Source organism: Hirundo rustica, chromosome 1 (genome assembly GCF_015227805.2).
Source record: "Hirundo rustica isolate bHirRus1 chromosome 1, bHirRus1.pri.v3, whole genome shotgun sequence".
NCBI classification, from domain to species: Eukaryota; Metazoa; Chordata; class Aves; order Passeriformes; family Hirundinidae; genus Hirundo; species Hirundo rustica.
Window position 1 is genome coordinate 101343473 of NC_053450.1, and position 17611 is coordinate 101361083.

At 39.5% G+C, this 17611-nt stretch overlaps 1 protein-coding gene across 2 annotated transcripts in view; it reads right to left on the minus strand.

The window, feature by feature from the left end:
* The window catches only part of VPS41 (VPS41 subunit of HOPS complex), a 63212-nt gene that overhangs the window by 17792 nt on the left and 27809 nt on the right, over positions 1-17611 (minus strand). The window contains exons 3-5 of one of the 2 annotated variants that reach the window (XM_040076761.2): positions 7446-7490; positions 6868-6975; positions 3680-3757 (exon numbers count right to left, since the gene is read on the minus strand). In XM_040076761.2, coding sequence (XP_039932695.1) covers positions 3680-3757; positions 6868-6975; positions 7446-7490 — 231 coding nt within the window. The remainder of the gene's footprint in view (positions 1-3679; positions 3758-6867; positions 6976-7445; positions 7491-17611) is intronic. The other variant, XM_040076770.2, reaches the window with a different exon arrangement.

Consider the following 17611-nt stretch of genomic DNA (forward strand, 5'->3'; position numbering starts at 1 on the left):
AGAGGAGAGAGGGATAACAAGCACTAAGATACCAAGCAACACAAAAGGCCAAGGCCTACCAATTCCTATCTCAATTACCCCCAAACCATAAATATCTCACAACAGTTTCAGAGCACACATTTCCACTGCTGTTGACAAGAGGAACTGCAAGCCTGAAATGACTAGTCGTCCACTTGGCATAGATTTCAGCATCGGATACTTGAAGAGCTGGATGAGAGCAAGACGACTTCTGAAAATAATTTTTAGTTTTTTACATGAGTTTCACAGAAGCCTCTCTGAATATTTAAGGGTCAAAGTAGTGTAGGCACTACAGTATTTGTATACCAGGATAACCACATTGATTTGCTGCTATGAACATTAGGTAGTACAGTCCTAAGAGGTTTTTAAACACTAAACAAAAAAACTGTGTTATAACTGCAGAACTTCTAGGGATGCCATGCTTTATATTTTAGTGTTTCTTACAGCTGTTTTTAGCTCAAATTAAAATGATAAATGCATTCAGTCTTTAAAAGGAGTGCTGTCATTCAAAATCTGGCCATTCTGGTGATAATGCAACACACTGGTGAATTTTCTCCCTCATTTTGGCTCAAATGCAGATGCAACTCATTATGGAAAATAAAGGATTTATTATAAAAGCAGAATTCTTATTTCTTCAATTTCCAAGACCATTTATATTTTTGAACACAGCTTCCTGAAACTGGGAAAGAAAAACAGAAATCAAGAGGACTATGAGAGCAGTAATGGTATTTTCTAAGTATATTTAATATTAACCTGCCATTAAAATGAATTTTTTAAAAAAGGTTAAAAAAACCCCTCTTGCTTCATTCTGGTTTATTTTACATACTAACAGTGTTTCAAATCTAGTAGCTTCTAAAGTTTCCCGTGTATGGTTTGTTTTTGCTAATTACACAATTAACAGATGTATAGAAAAGTAATTAATTTTTCCATTTTCAAAATTTTCTTTAAAAAAACCCCCAAGCCAAAACAACTCCCTTAAAAATAGAGAGAAGACTCAAATGAAGTACAGTTCCTTGACTTACTTTCGCACAAAGGGCATCACATTGCTATCCTTACTATTAATTTCTGCAATGTCACAAGACAGAAAACATGTGCTGAAAAGATCCTTTCAATAAGAAAAATACATAAAAGACACTCCCCAGGTACACTGTTTACTGCAAACAATTAAAGTATTTCAGTGGTAATACTGCTATTTTACTCAGAAAAAAATCTATACAATACTTTCCAATATAATTTCCAATATTCAGTAACAACAGATACTTCCCCTATTAACAACTTCAAGATAGAACTGTATATGCCATTCCACCAAAGAAAAAGGTTCTGAGAAGGAATTTGCTCTTTTTGAATCAGAGAAAACCAGAAAAAATACCACCAGTGAAAACATTCTTCACCAGCCCATTTACAAGAAAAGCTTTGTCCCTGTGTGACTGCAGGAAGCAATTCTCTTTCTTTGCAAGAAAGGGTTAGGTTTTATTTGGGATTCACAACATGACAATACTTTAATGCAAATTCCCCAGGAGAGACAATAAAGAGGCATTAGTAGGAGAGAACTGAAGGATGATATGAATGTTTTGATAGTGATGCCTCTAGTCTGAAATCGAACATCTTGAGAAGTTCAGATTAGAAGGAAAATATTTTGATCTACAACAGCCAGTTCAGAATAAACTGTCTACGGGTTCAGCAGCTGATATTATTAATTCAGAAAACTCCTCAGTTAAAGCAACCATGTACATCATAGAGCTGCTTTCTTCTCGCATAGGCAGCCTGTTCTGCTCTACAACAGTTAATAGTTCCTCAAAAAACTTTTATTTTAAAGACAAGTGGTGCTAGAGAAAAATCATTCTTCTTCAAACTAGAAAAAAAAAAAGGTAAAAAAAGAAAAAGAAGCACCATTTCCACCTAATCTGTGATATCACCTATTGCACTGGAGACATGTACATTACAGAAGAGATATAAACATTAAGAATAGACTCCAAGAAACATTTCTTTTTCCTATTCTCCAGCTCAAAAAGCAGTTTGTACTCTAACAATAGTTTTAAAAGAAATCATTGCCATCTTTATAAGGAGACACAGCACAAACATCATCCTGAAGCAGGCTAAGCTTGGAAAAGTAACATCTTTGAGCAGAAAATAACTATATAGTCCAACACTAACTTCATAAGAAACCACCCGCACAGCAGGCACTGGAAGGACTTTTTCGTAAAGAAAAGCAAAGAAAATAACAGCAGATTTGGGAAGATGTGTATAAAGAGAATGCAGGGATTTTGTTTTATAGATTTTAGCAGGTCCCCTTGTTCCTTGTTCTATACCTAGGCAGTCCCCTAAGTCTTTACACAAGGACGATTGCATCTCTTGGAACCAGTGTGAGAGAACAAGGCAATGGTGGTGGACAGAAGACTGTTCTACAACTAAAATTTTTCAAGTGCTTTTCACTGAATAGAACAAATACAAGTTCAGGATAGTTAATGCCAGACAATACAAAATCTCCACTTCATTTGAGTGAGTCTCTGCCTTCTACTGCAGCTGTGGAAGAGAATAATTCAGGCATATTTAATCTGACCTGCCTCAAATAGACAGTTTCTCCTACCTCCCAGAGAAACTCTATCAAGAAGCATGCATGTTAAGTAATCAGAACTGTAACGGAGATGCCTAAAGCTTTTCCTCTTCTGAAATGCAGTCAGCATTCTCAGCTGCAGGGCTGATAAACATACAAAATTAAAAGAAATAGAAGCACATAATCAGCTTGACTTTAATCAATTTCCAGTAAGGTCATTGACACTCCGACTAAAATGAAATCTAAAAGTTCCTTCCAAAGCTGTGTTTTAAGTTTATACTCCCCTACTCCCTTGTACAATTCATAATAAGATTTTTCAAAAATCCAAACAAACGCTTGACCCCTTCCATGCAGCTGTGTCAGCTTTAGAACATATATTCTCTTTGCAAACATGTCCACGTCTTGTGATGGTTTCTATGGCTAGTGCTTACACTGCTATGAAAAAACAGAGCTTTGCTATTAGAATTTTTGATGACCTGAGGAGAAAAAAAATTTCTAGTTTTCTTCCTTCCACTTTCCAAGAAAAACAGGGAATTTGAAACTAATGAACTAATATCCACAATAAAAAGGAACATTTAATACTCTAGAACAGAGCTTTAAATTAAGCATTTTATTCTTCTGATACCATGAACCACAATAAAGAAAAAGGCCTCTTCTTTTCCTTCAATCAATACAAACCCCTAATAATTCAAGTTTCAAAATATTTACATAAAATATTAGCATTATATATGTTATTGAAAAACTGAGCCAGCAAGGTAATCTGTTTTCAATTATTTGTGGCAACTAGAAAAGATGATAACACATAAAGTAATAACTGACAATAATCATCCAATGAACAGGTTCAGGCCTTATGGAAGCAATAAGCTTCCATTTATAATAGCCACTTGCAATCATAAATATGTATTTCCTTTTCTGCTTCATCAAGTTTATTATATATATACTGAGATGTGCTCACCATCCAGCGTAACTTCTTTCTGCAAGGACCATACACTGTTTTTTATATTATGGAATGGGTTAGTATAATTGCAGGTGTAACAAGAGTGTTAACTGACTTATTGGTACATTAGTACATCCCTGTAAATGGGTTCTGAATAATGTCATACTTACAACATCAAACTTCTGTGTGATGTTTCCCTGGACATCAAGTAAATAAACTTTGCCATAATGTGTTCCCAGTGCCAAAAACTGTGAAAGAAAGAGACTGGTTACATAAACCCAAAGACATCACAAGAAATACTATAGCAATGCTAAATGAACTCCAGCAACACTGAGAAAATGAAAAAAGCACACCACTTTCTATAGAAAAAGGTTATTTTAACAATACCCAAAGAATAAAACAGGGCTTCAAGCCCATATTACTCTGATAGTGCAAGTTAGCTGTCAGAATGAATCATGAGGACCCTTATCCACTGACAACTAATGGTACGTCTGCAGTCTATACACACCAGCTGATGGACTGTGGCAACAAATTAAAAATGCAGCGTGAGAGCAAGAACCAACAGAGATCTGAAATAGTTCCTAGATCCTTTCTGCAGCTTTGTTTCAATCCTAATGTTTCCTTTGAGCTTTATTTTTAATTCTTCTTCATTATTAAAATAAAAACTAAGTGTACAAACACAGCAAAAGGGCAACTGTAATCCACTGGTTAAATACAGCAGAATTATGGAAGGTCTCTGACAGTGCATTTAAGCACACAGATAACTCCTGGGTTTGCTTTCCTTCACAAAGTAATATTCCTAAACAGAATACTCCCAAGAAAAATACAATTCCTTGGAAATTACAGGAGCTTCATTCTAAAAAGTAGTGGCAAAATAAAGAAATCTCTACCTGAATCCATTCTATCCCAAACTTATTTTGATACACACAAGAAGAGAATTGGTTCTGAGAGATCTGCTGCTAATTGAACCATGTGAACTACACCTGAACAGAAAAGATAGAATTTCAGTACTACTTGATTTATGACAGAGGTTTCTTTTATTTGCCTCCTCCCCCACCCTCCCACTTTCAGCATTACTGAAATAGTCTAGGCTACTCAATTCTCTGTATTTCACTGCATGTGAGCATGCTTCATTGCAACCTATAATGAAATGCTCAAATTTACAGGCACTGCTAAGCGTGTCAGTCAGGCAGCACAATCTTTAAAAAATAACCTTACAGAAAGTCAAGGTTTAAAAGGATTTATCAAAATGGAATTGCTTAAAATGAAATTTCAGTTCAGGCACTTAAAATATGAAGCTACATTAAAAGGAGTCAAGAAAGGGAAAGAAGAGGTTCATTAGAAATTCATTCCCTGCAATGCCTTTCACTCCTGCAAGGTTGCCTTTTTTCAGGAAGAAAAAAGTCCCCCGGGTAAAAAAAATCAATACTGGTTAATAAAACATCAGGTGTGCAGACATAACTAGGTATGACTATTCCACTCTACAGGCCTGCTTGAATGCACCAGGTGCCATGACGATTAGTCATCCACTGCAGACAGCAAGCCTGGTGAAAATATGATGCTTTAGCAGCAAACATGAAAAAATATATATTCTGGGGGGAAATTAGTCTGAATACAGAAGCCAGATCTCAGGATTCCCAATAAAGTTAAACTGCTTTAGTCAGAATCATATTTTACATATTACTGTATAATTTTTCTAATGATAGCATTTAGCAGGGCTTTTCCTGTTCGTTCAGGGAAAAAAAAAATCCCAAAAACCCAACCAGAATGAAACAGAAATACCCTTGCAATACCTATAACCCAGTTTCATTTTTAAGGTCTCTGTTGGAAGAGACCTATTCCTAAAAGATTTCAATACCTGGCTCCTAACAATATTGATTCTTCTCATAAATAGTGTAACTGGTTAGCTGGAAAACTAGAAGTGCTGGGATACTTCAACACTTTTCCTGTATTGCCACGCTTTGTGACATCATAGCAAAAGCTCTGCACATCCTTATAGAAAAATCCTGTTAAACCCTGGGTTTTCAAAATTTACCTGAGATGCAGAAATAAAAGGTAACAGAAACACACCACAAAGAGGAAATGCTTGCCAATTTTCCAAATATCTGTGTAACTCTAAGTTATCAAAACCATTTTAAAAAGACTTATTGTTTTCATTCACACAGTTAAAATACAAGCTTCATCGTAAGAGCCTCTTGAGCCATAGCAATAGCCCTCTGAGGAAAAGAAACATAGCACAAGTCAATTTAGAAATATAGCCAAACAATACAGATAGATCCCTCTACAGTAACTGTTAAGGAGGTATTACTGGCTATGAAAAATTATACATTCAGAAAATAGCAACTATGTTTTACATACTAATAGCTGACAAATCGTTAACTCACACTTTCAGATGCACTTCAGCATGCCCCAATATTCTAAAATATTTTTCAATATTAATAAAAGAGAAGAAAACTCATAAAATACAAAAACAATTGTTAAAGTAACTAAAGAAGCATATGAAGTTTATTCCTTTTAAGAACAAAATATTAATTCTTCTTAAAATTTCTTTACTTTGCATTGTCTATTACTTTACCCCTATCATTCTCCGGTACATCAAAACCTCTGGAATGTGCAGTTCCTCTCTTTGTTTTCAACATACTGAATCAGGGGAGGAGACAGGGGAGTATTAGTATGACACCTCCCAAAAGAAAAACCTCAGCAAACAAAAAGATACAGTAAATACTTTCTTCTACATTGCACTAACATGTCTTCCACAGCTGAATATACGCTAAGCTCCTGGCATGATCAAGTTGGTCTTTACTGACACAGACTGTAAAAGTAAGCACAGTATATTCCAACTTCCTTTGTGAATAAAGAAGTTAGGACTGTATTCTGATTGTAGTTCATAATATACAATATTATGAAACATATATACAATATGAAACATATACAATATTATTATTTATCAAAATAAAATAAAATGTGCCACTTCATAATTAAAACTGAGTGAGCATTTTTCTAGTAGCTTATATAAACATCTCATCTAACAAATCACTGCATCTTGATTTCTCGTCTCTTTTCCTCATTGAGAAAACATATTTCTCACTGAAAAAATGCTTGATAAATACAAGAAGGGAATTGATTTGAGAGATCTGCTGTTAATTGAACCATGTGAACTACTTGTTTTATCACTGAGAAAATGTGGTTTGTGCAATACAGGTTAATGGTGAATTTTGTTTACGTTACTGTTGTCTTGCAGTGCAACTCTACATTTGGCATCACTTCTACACAGAAATATACCAATGATTATAAGCACAGATAAATATATAAACCAAGCAGAAGTGCTTGCTATCTCAGCCACAAAGTCACATAATACCTTTTCATGCACTGTCATGCAGCTGGCTGCATCTTTCTGGAGAATTTCAGTCACTCCATTAGAAAGCCGTTCATACTTGAGCTTAGGTTCTTCTTCACTCTCATCTTCCTAAATTTTTAGGAATGTAAGAAAATGGAAGCAAGAGAGAAAAAAACAACAAAAAAACTTAGAAGTTTATTTTAGATAAAAACAATCCCAAAATTATCACACAGCAACAGGCGAAGATGGATCACTGCGATCTCTTCATAACAGCCATTACAATCAAAAGCCAAACTTTCACAGTTTAATAATCTGAAGGGATTTGGGCTGTGCTTTTTTTGTTACTGGTTTTTCTTTTTACTCCAAAGTTCTGGGTGCAAAGACTGTATAGCAGCATGTCAATTCAGCTGTAAGAGGCACTTTGTATCTAAAAAGCAGGAAAAAATGTGCATGTGTACTTTGTTACATAGTCATTTGCAATTTTGAAGTAAAATACAAAAAGGATGGATACGATAATGAATGATGATAAAATAAAATGTGCCACTGTAGCCACAATGAACTGAAAGCTGAAGCATGCACGTTACAAGAAACTTCATGACCTTTACAAGATGCTGCACCTCTGTAGGAAGGATAGAGACAAAATGCTGTGAACAAAAATAAGAATCCACTAGGAATAAGTTAATTGTATAAAATCCACCAATGGGCTTATGGTAAAAAAAAATTACTATAAATATGTTTTCTGGGAAAAGGATCTGGACACAGTATATTCCTATGAACCACCTTTATCTTCTTTACATTAGGATCTTTTTCTGGTAAATACTGAAGTTTTCCCTTTCCTTCTTTTCAAGCATGTTCAGTATTATCACCCAATCACTACTTAAATGCAAGGAAAGATCATGGGGCAAAGAGTGAAGAGAAAGGAAACCAAGCTAAAAAAACCCCCAAACAAATAAACAAAAGCAAGCAGCAAATTTGTTGCTCAAAGAAGACCCAAGATGTTTATCTTTTAGGAAAAGAAAATCCCAGTTGCAAAATAGCTCTTGGGTCTTAGGCATCTATCTGTAACAGTCAGTCTACAGAAGTACAATGCCAGAGAGATTCCACAGGCTTCAGTAAGTCTCAGTTAATCTTATACATGCACAGACATACACAAACCCTTATATACCCCTTGGTCCTCACTGGGAAACAGTATACCTGCAATAATATTCTCCTACACTCGCTACTGACTGTAATGAATATATCAACACTGAGTAAGTTTCCCACACAGAACATATCTTTCATTCTTAAGCAACCAGAATATACTAGTGAAGTGCTCCAGTTAGAAGTGCTTGACTTCCCACCAACCACTGCCTTCCAATTCCTAAAAATGCCCAGTGTCAGCCTACAGCAAAACGGTATTTGTGCAATATTTTCTTGTAGTCAATGTTGCAAAAAATAGATTTGGAAGAGAGACATGTTAACAGGTGAATAAAATGTTTTTTACTTAAACTGCCTTTGCAGTACTAAAGCCAGTCTTTCCCAAGTTAAATAGTATGGTCATTTACTATGTGTGCTACCATCATATATGGTAACAAGAACATAACCTCATAAATAACACAAAAAAGCCATATAAACACCTATGGAACCAACCAGTATTTAGCCTCATGCTTATAGAAATATGCTGCAAAGAGAGTCTATTTTAAAATGTTATGTGAGTGTTTTATGACAGAATACAAATAAGATTAATACAGGGATGCCAGCAGCGCATGACGTAGGAGTATGAAGTGAGGTGTCAAAATGTCCACCAAGAAACAATTTTATTCAGTAAATCTAACACTGAACAAAGTTGTTACACGACAGAATGACAATGTCAAATTACAGGTCTGTATATAAATCAGTCAAATTCTGCACGCCTACAGATTGTTAATGGCTACAAGGTACAGGGAGGAGGTGAAGCCAAAATAAAAAGCATACATGTGATAGAAGGAGGGCATAAAGAAGTATGTGTCCATTTTATAACAATTAATACATTACTGCATTTTATACATTGCTTACAAAGATTACACTTGAAATGCATGGGCAATCATTGAATAAATTCATAAAAGTAAAAACTGAACTCCAGTCATCTAGTTTTTATAAGATCCCACATGTTGCGGGGGCCTGGACATCCAATGTGCAACCAACATGAAAAGTTAATTCTAGTCTCTTGAGTAGTTTGCAAAAAATCTTTCACCCATGGACCATTAGATAAAGTTACTGTAAATAAGTTTTACCTGTCTTATTTATGAGTGAAAACAGTAATGTTTTCTGCACATGTGTCTAGGTTTGAAAGACAGGTATCTGCTAGGGAGGGGCAGGGCCTCTCTAGGAATGGGGAATACCAATCCCCTCCTTCCAAGATATTATAATTTAGAAGATTAAAGAGGCTTTTCAGTCAGAGCTATGGGAAAAGGAATAACAGTTCTTTACTAGTAAGTATAACAAGGCAAACAAACAACAACAACTACAGCATTAATAATAAACAGAACCAGGAACCTCAAGGGGCTTTGTTTTACAAAGCCCAGGGCAGTCTGATCTCTTGGGACTCCAAGAACCCCAAACTGAACAGTGGAAACTCCTCGGCTGGCGGCTGGAATGGCAGGATGACCGCATCAAGCATCAGGCAGGGGAATGTCCCAGCAGGGGAGGGGGATGCAGGGCTACAGTGTAGCAAAAAGAGCAGTGCTGAAGAAGCCCTGACGGCAGGACAGGGCTGGCCTAGCTCCAGCAGGGCAAGCAAAGGAGTTCAGAATTCCTGGGCACATGAGCAGATGATAGTAGATTTCCCAGGATTGGACTTTTTGTTGACAGTGGACTCCTCCTGCAGCAAGCAGCAGCCTGGCCGTCCTCTCCGATGCCAAGAGCTAGAAGAACCACCCCCCCCGCTCCCCCAGCCCTGTTCTTTTCCCTCCTCCAAAACTCATGTTGGTGTTCCCCCTCCCAAATTTTGGCCACTTCTTTTGTGTTGGTCAAGCACTTTCTAAGCACCAGTACTTAGTCTCTTAGCAATTTATGGGGAAAAATTCTATAGTAAAAAAAAAAAAAAAAAAGAAACAAACCTAATCCCCAACAACATGCATATACAAAAAATATATACTTTCAAAAGTCAGTGCACTGAAACATTCTGCCAGGCTTCAAAGTAAGTAAATAAAATGAAAACTCCCTAAAAATAGGCATGATGATGTACCTATTTCACGCTTTCTTGACAGGTATCTTCTGTGTTAAACAGAAGTCAAGCTAAAAGGTGCATTAAAATGAGGTTGGGGCACTTTACTGTAAACAAAATGAAATAAAAAGGTGATTTGCAAGATTTTTCTACTGCTTCAGAGTGATATATTAAATCCATTTGATGATCTCTTATTTAGAATAACAGGGTTTAATAATTTTAAAGGTATTTTTCTATCAGGAAAAGCTTTCATGCAGTTTGAACTTCTAGAGTAAACACAAGCCACTGTTAATAACAGCAAATCAATATTTTTTGTTAAATTTTAATAATCTTGAAAACCTGCAAATTAAACCATGAGCAGCCTGAGTGGAGATGTCAGTTAGCTGTGTTTCTATGACAACCTAGAGGAATAGTACAAGTCCTGACTTGCAGCAAAGCTAAGATATAAAGAGTGACATTTACCCCATACAAGAGAACTCACAACTTTCCTAAGGGAAAAAATAATAAAAAATCAATTGCTGCACTTACATGGATTTTTACTAAGTGTATGACACTTCTAATTAAATCCTCCTAGAGGATTTGAAAATAATTTTTATAACACTGCTTTTTGTATTACCACTTAATGCTACTTCAATATTTAATGCCTAAAATTATCTGAAACAACAATACTGAATTCTGAGATATTTGGCAAATGTTTTAAGAGAAAAAGAAATATTTACTGCACAAAATGTGTAAAGCACTTCACACGTGACAGCCTTAAATTCTGAAAGGGAAGGAGACCCACAGAGCTGCCAGGAGGAAGGTACTTTTGCGATGTTGTAAAATAAATAATGACCATTTTTCAGCTACAGGAATGCTAACTTGAAACTCATACTTAATTTGATTTTCTACTTGCCTTTTAAAGCTAAAGCTAGCAGTCATATGACTAAAATATGCTGTAAAGAACAGGTATCTATAAACATTTCCTATTGAAAGCCCATTTCCTACTGAATTAAATAGTCTAATTAGCCCCTAAGACTTACACAAACCCCCTCCTACTTAGAACTCTTCCAATTGTCATTGCTGAACACTCCTGGACTGAAAACAAATTCCTTTTCATTCACCCAGCACCTACTCAATACCAACTCTTCTTCTGAAATGGATTTACAAAACTAACGAGAGCTACACATCTGCAACAAGCTCTAAACAAGCCAGTGCCACTGCAAGGGATGCTCACCACTCTTTCTGAAGCCAGGTTCACAATCTTCTTCCCACATTCTACCCCATTTTTCCTAGCTTTGCCTACAGGAACTTCTGTGCTGCTATCATGAGTAGGAAAAAAGGAAAATAAAAAAAAAAAAAAAAAAAAAAAAGAAAGAAAGAAAAAAAACCTGAAATCAATCCTTGTGAAGAAGATTTCTAGAAGTAACCTGTGGGCAGGTCCCAGAGTCATTCCATTAGCCCACATTTGCTCCTGCAGCAGAGGATCTGCCCACGGGACAGTCTGTCACATGAACTACATGCTCTATTGATTACAGATACTCTAATTATGTTACAGGCACTGACAGCAGAGTGTCATCCTTCCGACAATTTGTCCCCAAGGTTTTTCAAAGCCTTTATGGAAATAAACATTGCATACATTATAAGGTAAGTGTCCTTCCCCTTTGCTGCACATCTTCCGTCCCAGTTAGAATTCCAGTTACTCTAAGTGGCCATTCCAGCCTTGTTTATGCCTGCAAGTTTTGATCCTGCAAAGCATTTAAACTCCAATACAGAAATAGCTGAGGTCCATCACTGAAGCAATTTCAAAAAAGACACACTCACAGCCTACTCCAACAAGGCCCTGGTATCATAGCCCTTCTTAAAAGGCTATGTCGGGGGGGGGGGGAAACAAACAAAAAAACAAACCAAAAAAACCACCACAACAAAAAAACTCTACAGGTTTTTGTTTTTGTTTTTGTTTTTTTTTTACATGCTTTCTTTAAAGTTTACATTGATTTCAGAGATTATAAGAAAAATTTTGAATTACCTCATTTCCTCCTGGCCAGGACAGGGTTAATTTTTGCAGAAGCCAGAGGAGGCATGGCTAGGACACAGTCTATCCTACACCACATCATGCCATTGCCAGGTGAGGGGAGGGACAAGGACCCTTCTGAGGAGAAGGGGTTCCTTCTAGTTGAGCAGAGGATGGGTTGGGTAATGCTGGTTCCAAGTCAGAGTAGCGGGAGAGTATGGGTGAGTATTTTTGCATGTGAATCATTCTCCTTTTTGTACACTTTAGTTATTAGTGCTATCATTGTTACTGTTCATTTTCCTATCTCTTTGTTGTTTCCAGTAAATTGTTTTTATCTCAACCCATCATCTTTCCATTTTATGCCTCCTACTCTCCTCTCCAGCCCACTGCAAGGGAAGAGGAGGAGGGGAGCAAGCAAGCAGCACGTGGTTTGTAGAGTCTCAGAGTGAGAAGCAGCTTCTAGCCAGACTGCTATGAAAGGCATAAATCCCATCACCAGTGGGGTTTCTCACCACCATCTGACCCCCCCCCCCCAAAATGTCTGCATACCCTTTTTATCACCAGACTTGCTTGGAAGGGTAGGATTGCACCCAGGACAGACATGCAAACCTTACTTTGGACAAGGGAGGCCAAGAAGCACCTTACAAACTTAAGGTTAACTGCCACAAGATTTCCACAAAACAAGTACTACCAAACAAAAGATACAGATAAAGCTTTTTATTAAAACCTTCACAGTGTTTCTATATGTGGCAACTGTACCAAATGGGTCACAATGCCTCTTTTGGCCCAATAAAGAAATTATGACTATTTTCAGCCTTTAACCTTTCCAGTTAAGCTCTCAGACCTTTGTTAGGACCCAATTATTCATTCAAGGTAAAGAGATACTGATTTACAAATGAACCTGATTTTACACTTGCTGAATTCCATTCCCAAAAATCTACAAGGAAAATAATCTAACACCAAGTCCCTCAGACAAGCAGGTTCACTTATCTGTCATCTCTAGTTTTCTCCACCCATACTATATTTAGGCTAAATGTGGTTTAAACAATCTGGTAATCCAGATAATTAGACAGAAGCCTCTATATTCTCAGTATCACCCACAAATATCCATGTGCATAATTTCTCACTTTCTTCTTTACCATATTTCACACCAAAACATTTTCTAATAGCTGTATGCTAAAACACTGAGACTTACCATACTTTTCTTGTATCTGTACAGTGGCAGTAATTAAGCTTGACAAACTTGTCCTAGGTTACAATGTAAAATGTGCCCAAAGTATGTATTCTATCACCATCTACATGAAATGTTGAAACTAAGTTGTGCACCACTGTTTCCCGTGCCCCCTCCCTCCAGACTATCTTCTGTTAATGGCCCATCAATGCCGTCCTGCATGACTCATAGATAACTCTCCCCAGGAGCTATCTCTGTTTAATAGGCAATCAAGGACTCATTACAAAACTGATAAAATTATATCAGTCCATTGTGAGATGCTCCGCCCAGGGGGAGGAGCCAAGCATTCCCACCTGGATATAATCTGGGCCTTGGGACAGCACAGGCAGCCTTACCCACTGGATTCCCAGAGGACAAGAGCTACCAGACCTTTCTGCAAGAACACTGCTTCAACAAGACCACTTCATCTAGACTGCTACCACCACGGTTTCAGGTTGTATTCTGACTCTGTCAGTGATCTTTTGTACCATTGCATGTGTTTTATTTTATTTTACTTTTTTTCCCCTCTCCTATTAAATTGTTTTTTCTGACTTGGAGTCTCTTGCTGGTTTTGCCTTCAAGCCAGTACATATATTTTGGTGCCCAATGTGGGGCAGGAGGTACTGAGAAAAGTCAGAATTACAATTTTGTAGTGAGGAAAAAAGAAACAGCTGTCCACTATGATGCTCAACATGCTTTCATATATCTTATACCTAGCTCTCTACATTTTCCCACACATAGGGCAGTATTTGCCGGTCTTAATGCTCATGTGTAGACCAGGGTATGGTACCAGAATTGCTGTATTAGTCTATTATGTTTATTGTTTGATAACCTCTGAGGCAATGAGCATCATTCGGAATATATACTCTATTTTGTGTTCTTGTCCTGGTCCAGAATGCTACATCTGGGCTCTCAAGAATCGCACCCAGCCCCTGTGGGGAGGGGTAAAGAACGATTTTTTCCAGTCTTTTAGGTATGGCACAGCAGTTTTCCAAAGTATTGAGTTCTCTCTAGGTGCCAAGGACAGCATAATATTGTTGTTAGTTCTGCTTTGCCTTCTCTGCACGGCCTGCACCATGTTTAGAAATCAAACACTACATGGGGTGGTGCAGCGTCTCCTTGAGGAGGAGGGAAAAAGAAACAAATGCAAAACAACGGCATCCGTGTCTACACAAACTGTCGTAGAGGAAACAGGAACCGCATCTATGCAGACTGTCACAGAAGAGAAAAGAACCAAAAACAAAGCAACAGTGTCAGTGTCTACACAAGCTGTCACAGAGGAGAAAGAAACCAAAGGTGCCATCAGCATCTCCACACAAACTGTCACCAAAGCAGAACAACCTAAACCAGTGGCAGTTGCCCCTGTTCAGAAGAAGAAATCAAAGAGCAAATCAGTCCGCATAATGACTGATGAGGATGTGGCAGGACCTTTGCACCCAGCAGAAGAGACAGAGCCAGAGATCATCACCCGCTCTCTGTCCCTGGGTGAACTGCGTGACCTGCGGAGGGAATTCACCCGCCAGACAAACGAGTCCATCCTAACCTGGCTGCTCCGCATCTGGGACGCTGCAGCCAATTACACCATTCTGGATAGAAGTGAGGCCAGGCAACTGGGATCGCTGTCTCGGGATGTGGTCATTGACCAGGGGATCGGGAGAACCCAACAAACTCTCAGCCTCTGGCGGCGACTGCTAACAAGTGTGAGGGACAGATACCTTTGTAAAAAAGACCTCCAGGTGCACCAAGGAAAATGGAGCACAATGGAACAAGGTATCCGATGCCTGAGGGAATTGGCTGTGGTGGAGATCATTTTCTCAGAAGATGAGAGATTTCCTAAAAGCCCAGATGATGTCCAGTGCACATCGCAGATGTGGTTGAGATTTGCACGGCTTGGACCAGAGATGTACTCCCGTTACCTGGCAACGCTGCAATGGAGGGAAGGTGAGGACAAGGTGAGTGTCTTGGTCAATAAACTAAGAATTTACGAGGATACTGTCACCGCCCCATTTCGTACCCATGTCTCATCCGTGGAAACAAGGCTGGCTGAGCAAGTCCGGAGCTTGATTGAAGAGGGCCATCAGAAACTGAAAAAGGAACTTAAGGAAGAAATTTACCACATCTCACCAGAACCAACAAGAGTCTCTGCCATTAGGAGCAGGTACCCACCAGCCAGGGAGAGAGGATACACTCCACGGGGTAACCTCTAGTCTTTTCTTCGGGAGCATGGAGAAGACATGAGGAATTGGGATGGAAAACCCACCTCCTCCTTAGCAGCCCGGGTACGTGAACTGAAGAGAGAGACACCTACCACGAAGAGCTCATCTAGAGCCAACACTGCTCCAGTCTCAAAGGCACAGAACTCCAGACAGTATAAGAAGAATGATATGACTGATCCACTTGAAGGGACCTCAGGAACATATTTACAGGAAGAAAGCAACGTGTACCATGACCAGAAATAGGGGGGCCCTGCCTCTAGCCAGGTAGAGGAAAGGGACAATCGGATCTATTGGACTGTGTGGATCCGATGGCCGGGCACATCTGACCCACAAAAATATATGGCTTTGGTTGACACTGGTGCCCAATGTACCCTGATGCCATCAAGGTATGTAGGAACAGAATCCATTTCTATTTCTGGAGTGACAGGAGGGTCCCAGCAGCTGACTGTATTGGAGGCCGAAGTGAGTTTAACCGGGAATGGGTGGCAAAAACACCCCATCGTGACTGGCCCAGAGGCCCCATGCATCCTTGGCATAGACTACCTCAGAAATGGATACTTCAAAGATCCAAAAGGATATCGCTGGGCTTTTGGGATAGCTGCTGTGGAGACAGAAGACATCAGACAACTGAGTACCTTGCCTGGTCTCTCAGATGACTCCTGTGCTGTGGGACTACTAAGAGTTGAAGAACAACAGGTACCAATCGCCACAACAACAGTACACCGACGGCAATACCGCACCGACAGAGACTCTGTGATTCCTATCCATGAGATGATTCGGAAACTGGAGAGCCAAGGGGTGGTCAGCAAGGCTCATTCACCTTTCAACAGCCCTATATGGCCAGTGCGTAAGTCCAGTGGAGAATGGAGACTGACTGTGGATTACCGTGCTCTGAATGAAGTCACCCCACCACTAAGTGCTGCTGTGCCAGACATGTTAGAGCTTCAGTACGAGCTAGAGTCCAAGGCAGCAAAGTGGTATGCGACCATTGATATTGCCAATGCCTTCTTCTCCATTACTTTGGCAGCAGAGTGCAGGGTCCAGTTTGCCTTCACCTGGAAGGGCGTACAGTACACCTGGAACCGACTGCCCCAGGGGTGGAAACACAGCCCCACCATCTGCCATGGACTGATCCAGACTACACTGGAAAAAGGTGAGGCTCCTGAACATTTACAGTACATTGATGACATCATTGTATGGGGGAACACAGCAGGGGAAGTCTTTGAGAAAGGAGAAAAGATCATCCAGATTCTGCTGAAAGCTGGTTTTGCCATTAAGCGAAGTAAAGTGAAGGGACCGGCCCAAGAAATCCAATTCCTGGGAGTAAAGTGGCAAGATGGACGGCGGCAGATTCCCACTGAGGTCATCAATAAGATCACCGCCATGTCCCCACCGACCAGCAAGAAGGAGACACAAGCTTTCCTAGGCGCCATAGGTTTCTGGAGGATGCACATTCCTGAGTACAGCCAGATTGTGAGCCCTCTCTACCTGGTCACCCGCAAGAAGAACGATTTCCACTGAGGCCCTGAACAGCAACAAGCCTTTGCCCAGATCAAGCAGGAGATCGCTCATGCGGTAGCCCTTGGCCCAGTGAGGACGGGACCAGAGGTGAAGAACGTGCTCTACTCAGCAGCCGGGAACAATGGCCTGTCTTGGAGTCTTTGGCAGAAGGTGCCTGGGGAGACTCGGGGCCGACCACTGGGATTCTGGAGCCGAAGCTACAGAGGGTCTGAAGCCAACTACACTCCCACAGAAAAGGAAATCTTAGCCGCCTATGAAGGACTTCAAGCTGCCTCAGAAGTAATTAGCACTGAAACGCAGCTGCTTTTGGCACCCCGACTACCAGTGCTGGGATGGATGTTCAAGGGAAAGGTTCCTTCCACGCATCATGCCACTGACACCACATGGAGCAAATGGATTGCCCTCATCACACAGCGCGCCCGTATTGGAAACCCGAATCGCCCTAGGATTCTGGAAATTATAACTAACTGGCCTGAAGGTGAGACTTTTGGATTATCTTCTGAAGAAGAAGAAGAACAAGTGACACGTGCCGAGGAAGCCCCACCATATAACAAGCTACCAAAGACTGAAAGACAATATGCCCTTTTCACTGACGGTTCCTGCCGAATTGTAAGCGCTAACCAGAAATGGAAAGCTGCAGT